The sequence below is a fragment of the Amblyomma maculatum genome, chromosome 6 (assembly GCF_055883805.1).
Source record: "Amblyomma maculatum isolate TAMU_Amacu chromosome 6, ASM5588380v1, whole genome shotgun sequence".
Lineage (NCBI taxonomy): Eukaryota > Metazoa > Arthropoda > Arachnida > Ixodida > Ixodidae > Amblyomma > Amblyomma maculatum.
The window spans coordinates 63,424,418-63,441,942 of record NC_139349.1 but is presented as its reverse complement, the minus strand read 5'-3'; the positions used below and the strand labels follow the sequence as shown (position 1 = coordinate 63,441,942).

Below are 17,525 nucleotides of genomic sequence, written 5' to 3'. Positions count from 1 at the left end.
CTGTTGACTATCGAAAAAAAGAGTATGCCTGCCGGAACCAGGTCAGGTCAGTAGAGGGGCTGGGGCAGCGTCGCCAAGTTGTGTTTCGGCAGGAACTCCCCTACGCGCAGAGAAGCGTGCCTGCGTGCGTTGTCGTGGTCCAACTGCCAGGTATCGGCGATCTCCTTTCGCGCTCGGAGGACCCTTTTTCTCAATCTGTCGAGCACAAACACGTAGTACACAGCGTTGTTGCCAGTCCTTGAGGTACGAATTCTTTACGAGCCACAGCCTTGGCAGAAAAAAAAAAAATACAATTTGCAATGTTTCAGTTTCGACTGGCTCATTCTTGTGCTTTTGCAGCGAGAGGACTCTGAAGCGTGCCATTCGAAATTTTGGCGCTTCATATCTGGGTCGTGCTCAGTATTGTTTCATCACCGGTAACGACACTGAAGGCTCAATTTGAAGATTCAAATAAGGTCGAAAAGTTCGGTAGTGGTCACCACTCGGTTCTCATGGTCATCAGTCAACAACTCGGCGACCAGCTCGGCGCACACTTTCCGCATGTTCAAATTGTCAGGATGTCGTGCACGGTAATGTTTTGAATATTGAGAGTCTCTGCTATCATCCGCTCACTCAATTCGACGATCAGTGTTCAAAATATTGCGAACACGAGTCACATTTTCGTCACACGGTCGTCTAGAGCAGGATTCATCATTGACATCTTCCCTGCCCTCCTCACACGCCTTTAACCACTTTTAAAGAGGAGAGTATGACAAAGCAGGTTTCTCGTAGGTTTGCTGAATCGTTTGGCACGCGTCATCAAGACTCTTACTAAGTTTATAAGAAAACTTGATCGCGTACCGCTGTGACCAATCCGAGCTCAGTAGGGCAGACAGCAGCGCCCTAAAAAAATTACGAAGGACTTTAGCGACTAAAGTAGTGAAAGGCGAAAGCCTGAGAGCCGTATTCTGCTACGCAACTGGCACTAATTGGCAATTAATTAGATAGACATAATTTTTATTTATAATTCAGTTCAGTTCAGTTCAGGCGTTCAGTCGTGTCCGACTCTTCGTGACCCTATGGACCATGTCACGCCACGCTATTTATAATTATGTATTCATAATTATTAAAATAATCTATATTAATAAATGACGATTTCATTTTACTCAATTAGTAATTATTTATTAATCAGTAATTGAAAAATGATTGACATATGCACGCATTCGCGCATACTGTGGTGCTTCTCTGACTGTTCGAGACCTCTATGACGTCATCCCGCCTCGGCCAATCAGAGTCGCCGAAAAAGTGGGACACATTTTGTCCATGACAGCATGAGCCATTAAAGGCGTTCGCCTTAAAAAATAATTCCATTATTTCCAAACCCACCCTGTATTGACTCAAAGTCAATACTCATCATCCATGTAGCACTGTTAGCATGCACCATGTTTTCTAATCCCCATTATTCAGAAATCATGTGTTTTGTTACGCCTATTGGATGTAATGAATGAAACAGCGAACACTAAATTTAAAAGCTGGGTGCCATCAAACGCAACTTAATTTTATTGCTGTTTTCTTAAGCTTTCTACGTCACCTCCTTCGCTCCTGTTGCAACATATATTATTGTGTTTGTTTACGATATGTCTTTATTACAGATCAAGGATAAGGTTCCAAATTTTATCAAATCAAGCATACGCTGCAAGTAAGTGCCAACTTTTTGCTGCTTACCGTAGCATAAATTTCATTTTGGCATTGGTAGGTGGATACTCCTAAAAAAAGTGAATCAGGAATAGGTAAATGCATAGATAATGTATTTCAAAGACAGAACAGATTGAACCTCCAAGGTAACGTTCTAGAGAAACGCCATCAATGTTACTAAAAATTCTGCATTATTTAAGCTCGCCATCACGTTTCCCATACCTTAACCGCAACAACTGTAGAGGTAATTTTCTCCAGACTAGATTTCGGAAGCGTCGTCATTATTGTAACATATCCCTAAGAAAAACAACTCCTTTGTTGCACGTTCGACGACATATGTGCCATCCAGGTAATCTTGAAGCGCGCGCTCTCTAAGCAACTCCCGTGCGCTTGTCTGGTATGGTTGGCTTACGCGAAGAATGCACCACCTGCAGTGCTGGGTGTCCACAGGAATGCAGCCGCGTAAGCTAAATTCAATTCTACTTGCTAAATTAACACTGTGTTCTACTTGTCATGCCTTAGTGGAAGGTAAATAACAATTTTGACCTTCTGGAATACCTTAATGTGAACAGATCTCTTTGACTCTGAGTATAAGGGGTCTGTCACAGTGCTTCCCTTCCATGCACCAACTGGTTCATTTTGCTCGAGAGCCAAACACTACAACCACCAGTCCGCGACACTACAGCCACCAGTCCACGACTAGGGTGTATTACCATGTAGGAGCTGTACCAGCTGTGATCTCGAAATCAAAGTAGCCCAGGAAGAGAGCGCTGTCCCCACTTTTCCGCTGTGGACGGAACAAATTTAGGACACATCTTAAAGCACAACTGTTCCTAAAAACAAAAAAAAAAAACATTGTATAGCATTAAGGTAATTCACTTGGACACGGAACAATATGGACATTATGAGCCATTTTGGACATTATGGGCGCGTGGAGCTGTAATTTTTGTCGTACAGCCGAACTTCAGGAGGGCCACCGTGGTGACTTCACTGGTGCCCTACAAACTTCGCTGTCATTCTATCGTCGGAGAGTAGCGAGGAAATCTTGATATATTTGCTCACGCTGTACGTCCCTTCAAGACGTCCACACTTTCTGGGTCAGAAACAAATGCAAGCCGTTTTATTTGCATGTGTTATCATGAGATGATAACTCCCTTGATCTAAGGTGCAATCGAGCACCCAACTAAGCTCGTGTTCTACTTCCTCTGGAAACGCAATTTTAGCCCGTAGGGCGGATAACTATCCGTGCTTAGAAACACCATTCCCAGTTTTTCGTGAGTCTGCGGCTTCTCAATGTTTAGTAATTGAAAATGCATGTGTAGGGCATTTAAGCACATTCAGAACTTCTCTATCCATTTGGCCATGCTTAGCAATGACTCAACAAGAGCTTCGTTAGACTCGGTTTTTAATAACTACTATTCATCGCGCCGTTTATTTCAACTGCATGATGGACTGTGCACTTTTGTAACCGATTGTGCTTATTTGTACATCACTCAAATTTCCATGAAGTGCATACATTATCTGTCATTGTTTTTACCCACTGATCGTATATACGAGAAATCGTTTGTGGACATGTTCGATAACTTGCATGGTTACTTATTAATGATTCTTGCGTGGAAAACGTAAGCAAAACTTGAGACGTTATCCCAATATCGAATGTCATGTAGAGCAGACCACAATTCTCACACACAAAAACAAAACCTCGCTTAAGGTCCGTTTATATTCTGTTCATCAACTAGCCCAAACATTGATGTACCATGAGTCATGAGTACAATTTCATGTTTAGATATTGTCACGGAGTAAGGTCTCAGCAAAAGTCACCGAGTACCCCAAAAGCACCAGCGAGCTAGGTAGCGTGAGCGGCTCAGCGTCAGAACTTCGGTTTTCTCGCATTGAGGAGGCACACGTTCGCAATAAGCGCAGAGCGAAGACAAGGAATGTACCGTGCCAATATACGTACTGATTTAAAGAATTTCTGTTGCCTTTCTCTGCATAGGAACATATATTAGAACCAGTGCGGCTCAGGCGTAGCCTTCATGTGGTCGGACAATAGGACGATTATGATTCCATAAGCATGAATACAAATAGAAAGGAAAATCCCGCACTGATGATCACGAAAGAACACAATAAATGCGCGCCACCAGGCACACATTTGCTTCGTGGCCGAAGTCGGGGCACGTAAAACAAGCAATTTACCGCAGCAGTTGACGCGTTGCGGCATGTGAATAGTGATAATTTGACTGTAATTTCAAGGCGTCGTGGTGTCTGTAGACGCGCATATTGCACGCAGTCAAACTTCAGAATTGTCTGGTTCCGCTGGCAATAAGGTTCAGATCCCCCAAACGTTGTTGAGGCTTCGTGGTGTCTCGAGAGAAACCTCCGACATACACGAACCTTCGTTCGATAGAATGGATAGTGACTAAATGGGGAAAGGCTCATTTGTTTTGCTGTCCCGCCAGTGTCAGCCCGACTTGGAGCCATAGAGGATAGGTGGATGCTGGGGAGAAATAGCTCTGTTGAGGGTCAAGTAAGGCGCGGTAGAGCTCTGACCACCGCTGCAGACCGGAATCAGCAGGCGCTCGCACAGGAGTTATTTAGTCGCACCACTCTGTGTGCACCAACCTTTGTTTGTGCACGCGCATCTGCTGCTGTCTGCTGTCGGGCTGTTGTGGACGCCTGGCGCATAGTAGCCTAGAAAGAACAATAAAGTGCGGGGTTCGTATCGTATTGTTCTGCGGAATAAATGCGTGTTCTGTGAATGTCGCCAATTCTTAGTGAGAGCGCACTACCGCGGCCAGAGCAAAGGGACTCATTTGCGGGGAGTCTCTTCACACGCTGCCGGGACACGTATACAGAAGCCCAATCCTGGGCTGCGTGCGGACACAGGGCGCGGAAAGATTTAAGTAGACACCCGCAAAATGTCGGCAGAAGTATGCCCTGAAAGCAGCGCCCCTACACTGCCGCAACGCAGGCATGTGCAAGACACTAGGTAGAAAAAGGTTGTACCACTCCGAAAAATTTAAATATATTTGCGGCTACTTCCGAATTGTTCCAAATGCTACGAGTGGGACTAGTCAGCAGACAATGAATTATCACTGCATGCCCACGCGGTTTAGTTTGATTGTTTTTTTTTTTTTTTCAAGAATCATTCATAGCGGTTAGGCTGCAGTTCATTCAGGTAAGAAATCGGTGAACTGCGTTGGAGTTTCCAGTGTTATGTATAAATCTGCTGTCATCTCGCGTACTGAATCACAAAATTATTACTGGCGAATGCGCGACTAAAGAAAATCCTAGCGCGCAAGCTTACCGCTCGCTCCTCAAACAGCCTTCGGATTCGTCTTTTCGCTTTTTCAGTCGAACTGAAGTGGAGTTTGATGTCAGTACTGAAAACGACGAAGCAGTTAGAGCTCTGGAAGAACTTTTCGCCTTCGCCAATTGTGAGCCCGCATCGAAGAGTGATGGCTGCTTACTCGGAAACGACGTTTATTTGGAGAAAGAGAGTGTGCAGAGTAAGTAACAAGTGCAATTTTGCAGTCATAGCAGCGTAAGATGGCCTCTGCAATGAAAATGTGTTGGCGTCATGTTTTGTAACGACACGCCTTCACGTTCTCCCTTCAGACGATAAAAACGTCACCTGTCTGGTCGGTGAGCAGAGTCCTATTGAGAATACGTTGCATAGGCCGTGCCTTACTGGTGTACTTCATGAATGACCGATGGTGTCGGAACGGGTAGTGGTTGTTGAAGTACACTACAGTTGCGACACTGCTCAGAATAAGATAAATGTCCAGGATTCTAAATATTATCATGTCCATGCCATTTCTATAATAATATAGAGCGTTTCGAAACAGAACAAAATATCTAGTAATTAGCTCGCGCCAAAGAAACGCTGCCCTTTAGATAAGATAACGCAATGTACTCTTGTAGACTATAATCTACAGCCGTTCTAGCGTGCGGTTATTTTGGGCCCACTGACGAGCCGTCGCACGGGTCGCTTCTTTGTGGATTATGAGGCTGTGATTGCTCCACGGCCACACCTGTTAAAAAAGCCGCGATTTTCTGCTCTTCTAGCACTGAAAAAAATGCCGAATTATATTTCCACACCGCGGTTATTTTCCAGCAAGAATTTAGCTCTATGATATATATGCGATGGATGTTTTAGACAATGTAATTGGTTTGACGTTTCTGCCATCTGCGTCGTTATTCAGCACGCGTTTGCAGGAGAAAGCTCGTTTTTCTTTTTTTTTTTTTTTTTTAGAAATTGCAAGCCATATGTGAATGTCTTGTCCGCAATCTAAATTCCATACAATGCGCTCTTCCCCACTTCCTGACCGCCATAGTAATACTCACTCACAGGGCTACATTGTTGCAGGAGTGATGGACAGCCACCCACATCAACAACTTACCATTCCACTCCGAGCTAATACGTTGCAGGGCTAAAACAAAAGTTTTGTGTTGTTGCCTAATTTTATAAATACGGCATTGTTAGAGCTCGTGTTTTTCTTCCTTTCTTTTTGCTTACCGAACCTAGCAGCTATCGAGCTTGTGCACCTACATGCTATAACTTTTCAAAGGCTGAAGACACATTATTCCATAAACCAAAAAAACAATTACATTACTGCGCTTAAGCCTGCTTGTGAGCGGAAATGGTAAAAGCCACTTTACCCGACTATTTTCACTAACTTCATCGTCATTGTCATCCCTACTACCATCATCATCTCCATCTCCATCATAGTACGTACTAAAATGCATATTCTTGCTAGATGCATGTAAGATACTTATGCATTTCTTGCACACTAAAGGCACTAACAAGCTCCATCGTCTGGAAACTTATGTGTGAACGAATGTATGCGATAGGAAAAGAACTTTTCAATTTAATAGAGTACGCCAGTTATAACATTGTCAGTGAGAAATGCACTTTGTGACCTGTAAGAAATGTTCATGCTTATAATTTGAATTTCTGCATAAATATAGCCTCAAACATAGCATGTTACCGTGTTATGTTGGTTAGAGCACTGCAGCTTTTGTAAGAATGCGTTTTCATAGGAACACTTTTTCAACTACATTTTATATCTCACCATGTTATATTGATTATAGTACTGCAGCTTCTGCAACTACATTTTATCGCATTTCCCTTCATTACGTTGCTTGTTATTCGTATCTTGTTTTCAAATGAAAGCAATCTGCGCGTCTTTCTACCCACTGAGCTAACCAGAACAACCAGCTATGAGGTAGTAAGGCTAAATCAAATAGGTCAATCCGAAGCTCATAAAGCACTTTCCTCGTAAAGCCTGGGTTCGAACCACGGATCTGGACACAGTTTTGTCTAACTACCAAGTTTTTGAGAAAGCTGCAGAACTTTCATATGTATGCCTATGGGCGCGCTTGGGGGAATGTCAACGTATAATTACTGCCTCATTACAAGGCTGCTGCACCTTGAAGTATTCCTCTAAACTTTGGATGATGGGATGTTGTTAATTGAATAAAACGAAAAGGAAAGAATGAAGAAATAATCTGCTGAAGTAATTGACAATGTCAGTGAGGAAAAACCTTAGTCAAGGTGTGCTCCACATTTCAGCCGACTATTTAGCGTTAGTTTGTAGACGACTCTAGGCGCGTATATGTATTAGTTTCGTCCGCATTACTACACGTCCTTAAGGTTCTCCCTTGTAGATAAAGTAGCCCATTTTCAGCGGCAGGCTACAATTGAAGAAATCGGCAAGAACTTGCCAAAACAAGACAATGGTAGCTGCTAGTTTGAGCAGTTCTCGCGGCAACGTATGAAGAGTGGCAGCTTGTCTCCTGGGCTCACTTTTGAAAATTTTCGCTACGCGGCTTTGAGTGGATCCCGACCCTATAGCGGTCACTAGATCTCTTCCTGCTTTTCCAAAAAAGAGATATGTTGATGAGCCGAAGATTATGGTAGCACGTTCATGTCACATTCTGCTGTCGCAACTTATATTGCGAATGATTTCACAATGTCTGAAGAAGCGAATCGCTAAGCATGCCGGTTTCTCGAAATTCAACCTTGGAAGCACATATTTGAACACTATACCTGTCTCTTTTTGGTGGCAACTTTCTTGACAATAGCGGAAATACTTGCTGCTGTCAAGGTTACTTCTAGAATGAAGAGTCCTTCTGGTCTTAACTCTATAAATAGTGTCATTACATTTCACAAGCCCAATGTATGCCATTGAGACGCACTTTCTTCAGGCAGACGTTACATGACAAGCACAGTGCTTTTGGAGTCTCTATATGTAATATTTACAATGCGCAAATGTATGGCTAATTCATTCGTGCTAATCATGCAAATCTGGAAAACATAAACTGCTCCACAATAAGTCCCGTGACTTCCAGCCGTCTTCAGCTCTTTGGACTTGGTACGTCGTTATATTGAAAAGTTCGGCTACCTTCAGCTGTGACCCATAGTACATATTACAGCCCTGCCAATCCAACAAAAGTTGCTTTAAAAAAGGTTGTGAGTTCGGCCTGTCAGGGCGGCGGAGATGAATGCAACCCATTTTGAGATAAGAACTCTCCACGGACATCGCGCGTTGTATCAGCGACAAAGAGTGCGAAAAATAGAAGACATGGAGCGAAGTAAACAAACATAAAACACCTGCTACGAGGTATGCTTTAAGCGTTTGACGGCAGGTTACTTTGTAAACTCTCAACCCTGCGGTGCAAGCTTAATCTACGTTGTAAAAGGTAAAATATTTCCGATGCAGTAACAAGCAATAATTGTTATTGGTCATGCCAATCGCTAGAATACAGTCGGTTAATTGTATATGACAGTAATTCCAGGCCTACGCAGGCATTGTTATAAGAGCTCTCAAAATCCTTCCCTTAACTCTACTTAACAAGATTTGCGCAGCTGCAGAGGGTATAACGTGAAGCAGGCGAAATCACGGCATCGGGATTCAAAAACTGCCAACAATGTGCAGACGATCGCAGCCTATCCTTAAGCTCGCAAAGCAGCAATTAGAGCACCCGAACATACGCTCTCTAATACGGATGGCAAATCATGATTGCTCGCATAATTAACTGTAGATATTAAATGTTCTTGGCACAGCGCGCGCTTCGAAGCTTGGGTGCTACCAACCCCGAAGCTAAAGAAACACTGATGACAGTTTGGCGCTCTAAACACCCTGAATCTTATCACTCATAAGTTTAAATCATAGCTTCTTACTCTGGCCATTTTCAATTCAGAGTTGTTTACTCTATTCGAAAAGGTTCAAACTAATTTTTACGCGCGTATTGAAACATGACAGCTCGGCCTGTGTCAGAAGAATATTCAGATGGTTAGTCTGTTAGGTTTTAACATGAGTACGCTTTCTGTTTTCGTTACTAATCCCCCCCAAAAAAGAAGAAACGGTCATTTAACTTCTACACAAGAATTATTCAATGAAACTCAAATTTTCCTGTGTTCTCAGTTACGTGTTTCATTGAATAACTTTGTGTTTTTTTTTTTTTGCTATTTTTCTACCAAGTTATGCTTTCGTGTTTACATTCTATTTCTTTTATAGTATGAACTGATCCGTCCGTGGAAAATAGAAAACTTTTCCGGATAATTTTTCCTACTTGAGACACATTCATTCCTCTCTTCGAGCTATGGACCCATTTCTTACTATTCCTAACTTCTTTTTTTCAGTAAGTCCTACTCAGATGTGCGGTGAACTCACGCATCTGACTGAACATTCACATCTGGTATGCAGCTACGATGAAAACAACAAAACTGTTCTACTTTGCAACAAGGACACATCTAGGGCTGTTGATAATGTGACGTCCGGAGGAATATTTATGCAAGTGTGCAACCGTGAGTATTCAGCTCCAAGTTACATAAGTGGGAAACCATTAGAGTTGGCTCCAAGTTGAATGACATCTGCTGCAAAAAATGCTGACCAGTTTTGGCGCCAGTTACCTCGCGGACATCTGTATTAGTTTTGCCACTGACTGAAAGATATTCGGCTAACTCAGTACGGTAAATGTTCTAATCACTTCGAAATATGATTAAACAACAGCAACATACACTTGCCGCAATGTGACCGTTGGTAACAGCTTCTTGTTAACGTCTTTCCCGCTTTGCCGTAGTCCATTTAGACGCAGCTGAATATATCATGCATCAAAATGGACGCTTCACGTGCTCCCTTCCTTTCCTTGTGGTCATACTGCTTTTGTTGAAGTCCTTCAGGAACAAGGGGTACGCCCCATTATAAACATATAAAATATACCGCAGATTTTTTTTTAAATGTTAGTCGGCTTCTAGTGTAAATTTGGGCTAACTTGCAATTTAATTTAATTTTGAAAAAAAAAACTATTGTGGATTCCATAATTTTGAATGTTCGTTTTGTAACTTCAGTAACAGCGCAGGTATAAAGAAGGGACGGGATAGAACACAAGATAATAAGAACACTGACTTCCAACTCTATTTTTAACCAATCGTTCCACGTATTACGTGGCACGGCCCAGAACGGCCCAAAGAAAGGCCCATAACTTTGAGCACGAGAAATAAAATATACACTTTGTACTCTGCACATCGCCATTTTCTTATTCACGTTCGCCGCTTGTTTTTAAGTATATAACTAGGTTCCTCCTGCAGCTTATGGTACATCCAGTGCATATTGGATCGATAAGTTCTTTCGTTTCCTTCTAACTTCTTAATAACCGTGACCACAGTCGCATTGATTACTGTACGGTGCTCCTACCAAAACTAATTAATGGTGTCGCGAGCACATGTCCAAGGCCGGAACACCGTCGCGCCAAAATATATCGCGGCTAAGCGGAGCAAAAGGCAGTATCAGCGGCGCATGTCAACGGCAAGGCGATTTAAGCGTGATTTACCTGATTACAAGTTCTAAAGAGCTCTATTATTATCGTCAGATAGCAAGTGCCACCAACAAGCCCTTCCGCCTTATATGATTCTTTCTTAACCTAGTCGACTACTGATAGCATATGTGGTTTTAAACTAAGACGGCGGCAGGGACATAAGCGTCCGTAAAACGATTATATAGATTGCACTAAGCCCGAAAGATACCTGGAAAATTCATCATCATCATCATCAGCCTGATTATACCCACTGCAGGGCGAAGGCCTCTCCCATATTTCTCCACTTAACCCGGTTTTGGAAAATTGTTTCACGTTTAAGAGATATTATCAATTACTTTGATTAATAAGCTAAAAAACCAGCTACTACTTCAAAACCTGAAAAACAGCAAGTCTATTATAGTCTAGGATATTCACGCCTTCAATACTTTTTATCCGTTTGGTGAGCGACGAAAAACTAATTTTACAGAAGCGAACAGCCCTTAAATTCACCTTAAAGGACTCACCCTTCTCTGCTTTTCAAGAAGAACAACACATTAAGAATCGGAAACATGTGGACAACAAAGAAAAGAAAGCCATTGTCGTATTCCATGCAGTGAATCTTAATTAAAGAGAATGTTTTTTTTTTTTTTAAATATCTCCTGGAGGAACCCAAAAACAGCACAAGAAACACAACTTACTGCAAGGGTGAAATACGTACAAATTATGACATGTAAAGGCAATTTTACGCTATACCAGATTTGATATGTCGCCACCCTACCATAATGACTATTGTAAATAAATCATCTTCCATGGCAGTCTTTAAACAATTTTTCAATTCGCAGTTATTCTTCCTTTTGGAAGCACTTGGCTTAATACAAGTTCTGATTGCTTTGAGGGCCTGCATTATATTACCACTTTAGTCCTTCAATCGCTTAATAAATAAATGTGTGTATTATGCTTGCCACTCTTGTTTACAAATGCGTGTAACTTATTCATGTCTTCTTTTTACGCCGCGTACTGAGTTGCTGTTTGTATTGAGAGGCTGACAATAGACAGGCATTCGCGTCTTTTTTCGTTTTTGTCAGCCTCTTTGGCAGACCTGTACTTTGGTCCCTCGTCTGCGTGAATCAAACTTTCATTCATTCGTCCATGTTTCCCAAATTGATTCCTCGCTCTAGCTTACATGAAAACTTCGATTTCTATAGAACGCTCTAACTGCAAATCTCAGCATAAAATTGGCTAAAACACCATTGAAGGCGATAAGGCTGCGTTTTAAATTCAAATGATGTTTGATGCGTATTTTTGAATGCCATTTTCAGCACTGCCCTGCAGCAAGATATGCACGGATGAAAGGAAGCACTGCATCCTTGAATCATGTGTTTGCAAGCCCCAGTACAAGCTTAATACCACTACGGAGGAATGTCAAAGTAAGATTTTTAACAGGACGGCTATTCGTGCGGAAAATAAGCTAAATTTAATTGCTTCAAAACCTTAGCCGCCATTGTGCTTTCCTTGTATGTATATGTGCGTGTTTTTTGGGTCTTAATTTGTAAAAGCCTGAAGACAGACACAATAAGTTTCCTCACATGTCGAGCCCGACGAATATGAATCTCGAGCTGGTGGGAATTGACAGATGGCAGCAAATGAGAATATTGAACAATTTAAAAACAGGACGTAAAACAAAACAATAGTAAGAGGACGGGGTTTACTTTCAGAAAGTATCACACATTAAGCAGCTATTTCGCACGGAAATGAAAACAAGCCAGCAGCGGCATAGAATAAGAAAGGGCACAATTCGGGTGCATGGGATTGCACATAAATCTCAGGCGTGATGTCAACCTACCCAAAAACGCATAGGAATGAAAGGGCGAAGTGAGGGGGCTAGGTCCTGGAGTCTCAGCGCCTATTTTGATTATAATAATGGCGGTGGTTGTGAATATACTGCATGACGAATTCAATGAGACCCACCATGTTGCAAGGAACGCATGAGACTACCATGGCTAACGAGGAAGGCTTGCATGTGTAACCTGTCGGCAAACAAATTTGAACTTTTCTTGTTTATTCAAAACCTGGCTCGTTAACCCCCCATCGTAAGTTCGACTTGCATGAAAACACCTGACAAAATGTGTAAATTCAGCGTAAAAACGTTTCAAAAATGCACACAAGAACGTTTTGCAGAATCCGCTGCGGAGTCTCAGTAACTGTGGCATTCGGTTGCTAAGCCTAAGTCGCGGTGTCAAATATTGTACACAATATCGGCCTCTCGTTGAAACCAAATTATGAATGCATTCGTGTGTTGGCCGGCTTCACAGTGCGTCAGTGATAATTATCTAGTTTACATGCAAATATCCTCAGTAGTAAAGCAGGACTGCAAAATGAAAGAGGTCATGCTGGAGTTTAAGTATGCTCGCGGACTTTATTATGCACCTTGTGATTTCGTACCAACAAAAGTGAACCTTGAATCACCTAAGTTAAGCTATAAATTTAGAGCGAAGTTATAACTGCAGCCCACATGCTGCCTGTGGCGTGCTGCACATGGCATCTTGGGGACCCGCATAGAGAGCAACGAAGTTTCCAGATGGAGACCTCATAGCGACCAACCATCAGAAAAAAATTGAAATCAGTAATAGCCTCGCCACACTTCACAATGCTGCATCGAGAGCTAGCGTGGCTTTGAATTTCACTAAACAAGTTCTATCCAAACTGTCAATGTTTCGTCGTAGGGGACTCCCGGTACCGCTTTTCCGTGTTCTATGTGTCCTTTAATCGCAACAGACGTACCGCATTTGTCAAAAGTAACCAGACTGCGTGTCCAGCTTCTCAGTCGGGTAGCAGAAAATTTGTGCCACTTCTGAAGCTGTAAATATGTGAAAAGTAAAGGCGAGCTCCTGTCCTCACGTCTTACCAAATGTGATCTTCCGGGAATCCGTGTTGGCTTTAAAACACAAGCTTGAAGCAAACCATGCAGCCTGGTTGCTTTTGGCAAATACGGCACGTTTCGTCAAATGGATTTGATGACATCAATAGCATTGCTGCATAACTCTAACAGAATGTAATTGATAATGCACTTCGCTTACGAGCTAAATTTATCTAACAATTCGTTAAACATGATGTTTGCAAGAGTTTATTCGCACAATTTAGAAAAAGGTGTCTATAAATTTATTAATTATTTTAAATCAGTCATAACTCGACCAGAAGCGAAGCGCTATTCATAAGTAAGGAGTGGCTAGCGCGAGTATTTATTCAACCCCACTGAACTGGCAGTGAATGTGGTCTATGCGGTGCCACCCGCGGGAATTATAAGGTTCTCAAAGTCAAGAAACGTGTTTAATTATTTCTCTTATTCAGATTCACGCCAGAATATTCCACAGTTTTTTATTTGAATACCTTGCTGACTGGTCAAATGATGACGTCAGTGCTGAAGTAAACGCTAACCTACAGCCTTGTCGCCAGCCGATGTTTTTACTGGAATGACAACAAATTATGCAGGTGTTAAGCACCCAAGAGACGATGTCATAGCATGTTATAACCTCGAGGAAAATGATTTTATATATAGTGGTGGTTTGTGACACTTTTACAGTGCATTATACGTATTTATCAGCTAGTGGTAACCAAACGGCTGATCACTTTCCCAATGAGGTTAAAGGGGATTGAACAGCCGAAGTGAAATTGAGCACTCAGAGATATACCAGTGCAAGTGTTGCCAAGTGTGAGTCACGGGGTTCCCGTCACGCAAGAAATATGTGACATTTGTCCTGACTGGGAAAAGCGCTCCCTCATAACTCGGCCCAAAAAGCCATATCACTAGTTCGGCCTCGTATTTGGATTCCTGGTTTAGGTGTCAAGATAGCGTCGCCATGTGATACCCTGTACGCCCAGCTATGCCAAAGAAAGGACATGACAGTGCTGCCGGTTAGTTTGGCTCATGACTTACACACGTGAGCCGCTGAGCACTCGCTGTACAAAAATGGTAGGGGTAACATTAAGAGATAGGAAGCGGGCAGAGTGGGCCAGAGAAATAACTCAAGTTACCGACATTCTAGTGGAAATTAAGAAGAAATGGACATGGGCAGGACATGTAGTGCGAATAGAGGATACCAGATGGTCACTTAGGGTAACAAACTGGATTCCAAGCGTAGCAAGGGGCGGCAGAAAGTTAGGTGGGCGGATGAGATTAAGAAGTTCGCAGGGGTTAAGTGGATGCAGCTAGCACAGAACCGGGTTAAGTGGAGAAATATGGGAGAGGCCTTCGCCCTGCAGTGGGTATAGTCAGGCTGATGATGATGATGATGATGATGATGATGATGATGAAGCCCAAGAAGGTCCCACACCTCTGACGGAAGCAGGGGTGTTTTCTAGCCATTACGCCACCTGCAGCATTCGTAGCAATCCTTGGCACTGCTACTTTTTATCGGTATATTTATATACAAAGCGCCTACTTTGAAGAGCCCGTCCTCCAGAAAATCCGGCATGGGCGTTGTCGCCGTTGTGAGTGAAAAATCTCGAGCATGCCTGTGGCATTTACTAGATATTATGCAGGGGATATGGGCTGAGAATTGCTTGCTCAACGTGGTTTGCGTGACGTCCCAAGGCCCCGTGATATGGCCGGATTGGTAGAAGCTGTCAACTCTGGCAGTTATTTTCAGAGGGAGGGTGAGGTTGGAATTTATTCCATGTGCTTTCCAGTCATCAACGCAAATTTGTGCTGTTTGGCTAAATGAGGACCTTATATTGTCACGTGGTGGTGACCAGGGTCGATGACACAAATGAAGACACAGGCTTGATGGTACGGAAATTAACTCTTTATTGGGCTGACTTGCGCCCGCAAAAGAACTAAGCAACTCGACGGCGGCGATAGCAGCAAACGTGTTGGTCGATCGTCGAACAAAGAATGCTCGTCACACTCGTCAATGCTCAATTTAAAGGCTGCACAAAACAATCTAGATAACGTCGTCGCAAACAGCTACCAGCACGGGCTGGAACATTGTGGAAAGACACACGAGTGGCCGGAATCTTCGAGATAGATCTCGGTGCATCTTGCGCTACAACGAAACTGATAAAGGTGTGACTCGCGACATCGAGCATTAACAAACAAAGATTACGGAACTGATACGCGATCCAGAATCAGAGTGATAAGCCTGTATGCCGGCGACTGTTGAAAAACAACAAATACAGTTTTGAAGCTTTCGCGGCAATATCTATGTCCGGTGGCCTTTCACACAGTCGGGCAGATTATAACTGTATGCTAAGGACTATGCGTTGTGCAACATAGGCTCAAATTAAAGAATAAGCGATTGAGTCAGCAGAAAGTACATGTAAGCGAACGTGGATCCGAAAGGGCCCAGCCACAGATGACTTTCATTCACTCTGTTCTGTCATTTAAAGGCGGAGTTAAGTTTCTGCCCTATGTCCTTTCTATCTATTACCATGGGATCATTACCATGGGAGGACCCACCTGCGATACTGTCCCATGGGACCTCTCGCTATGTATTCCTGTATGTTGTTTTTGTTTTTTATTTGAAGATAAACTTTCAACTTCAACTTCAACAGCATAAAGCAAACCTTAACATTTCGATGCATACACTGCAGCACAAAAAAAAATGGGAAGCAAAGTATTGTATAATTTCTCTATATTTCTATTAGACAGTCATAGTTCGCGTATGGAAACATTTCCGCTATGAAAACATATCTCGATATATTTTTCTAGGGTCATAATGGGGGGGGGCGGAGGGGGGGGGGGGGGAACCAAATTTTTTCCACTCGACAAGCAATGTAGAGAGCGCTATTTTCATGCTCTATTTCGCCCGAGGAATGCTCCCGGGTCTAAACCTGAAAGTAAGAGCGCAAATTACCAGAAATGACGTAGAGAAACAGGATATTTTTTTATTATTATTTACAGGAAGAAAACGCACATGACGTTTTTCCTCCACCTGTATCTCAGCGTATGAACTAAGCTTTTGACCTAATAAAACTGCCGTAATGATTTAGATGAAGATTTGCTGTCCTTTATGCATGTTTGTTAGCTCCTAGGAACGTTTGTTGAGCCAGAACAAGTATCCTTATTTTAAAACGAAACTTGTAACCATTTGCAATGCCTTCCACAGAGCACGGGGTTGCACAGCACACTATGTCTGGTCATTGTTTTGCATAATTATTTGTTGGAATTATATTTTCACAGGTTACTGCACAATCGAGCCGCCAGTCTGCCCTGGGAAAGCGAAATGCATTGAAGGAACGGGCAACGAAAGCTTTTATTGCGAGTAAGCAATGAAAATTTTGCCAATAATTGGAAAAACAGTGTACAACTATCTTGTTTCCTTGTATGTTCTTGCTTTCCGTGTGAGGGCTGATATCGGGTGCCAGCTAACGTTTGCTTTCATGATACTTTTCTGTGTGAAGGGCGAGCACAAACCTTTCTTTGCATCCGCCGGGGGGGGGGGGGGGGGGGGCGAAATCGAGCGGCCGTGGTGGGCCCTTCACTGCTGTGCCCAGGGATGCGGAATCGAATCCCGGACGCGGCGGCCACTTTCCGCTGGAGGCGATAAGCAGCGTGCACGTGTGCTGTGCGATATCAGTGCACGTTAAAGAACCCCAGGTGGTAGTAATTTCCGGACCTTCCACTACGGCGTCTCTCGGAGCCTGAGTGGCTTTGAGATGTTAAACCGCACAAACTTTTTTGTGTGTCCAAAGCACCGGTGGCCTAACAGTGAGTGAGTGAGTGAGTGAGTGAGTGAGTGAGTGAGTGAGTGAGTGAGTGAGTGAGTGAGTGAGTGAGTGAGTGAGTGAGTGAGTGAGTGAGTGAGTGAGTGAGTGAGTGAGTGAGTGAGTGAGTGAGTGAGTGAGTGAGTGAGTGAGTGAGTGAGTGAGTGAGTGAGTGAGTGAGTGAGTGAGTGAGTGAGTGAGTGAGTGAGTGAGTGAGTGAGTGAGTGAGTGAGTGAGTGAGTGAGTGAGTGAGTGAGTGAGTGAGTGAGTGAGTGAGTGAGTGAGTGAGTGAGTGAGTGAGTGAGTGAGTGAGTGAGTGAGTGAGTGAGTGAGTGAGTGAGTGAGTG

At 43.1% G+C, this 17,525-nt stretch overlaps 1 protein-coding gene and 1 long non-coding RNA gene across 2 annotated transcripts in view; one reads left to right on the top strand and one right to left on the bottom strand.

Moving 5' to 3' along the window:
- The window catches only part of LOC146185887 (uncharacterized), a 358,500-nt gene that overhangs the window by 215,240 nt on the left and 125,735 nt on the right, over positions 1–17,525 (bottom strand). The gene's annotated exons all lie outside the window — the stretch shown is intronic.
- The window catches only part of LOC146185889 (uncharacterized), a 34,935-nt gene that overhangs the window by 9,681 nt on the left and 7,729 nt on the right, over positions 1–17,525 (top strand). Inside the window, exons 11-15 of the mRNA XM_084605816.1 lie at positions 1,632–1,678; positions 5,029–5,183; positions 9,323–9,487; positions 11,796–11,903; positions 16,655–16,736. Coding sequence (XP_084461942.1) covers positions 1,632–1,678; positions 5,029–5,183; positions 9,323–9,487; positions 11,796–11,903; positions 16,655–16,736 — 557 coding nt within the window. The remainder of the gene's footprint in view (positions 1–1,631; positions 1,679–5,028; positions 5,184–9,322; positions 9,488–11,795; positions 11,904–16,654; positions 16,737–17,525) is intronic.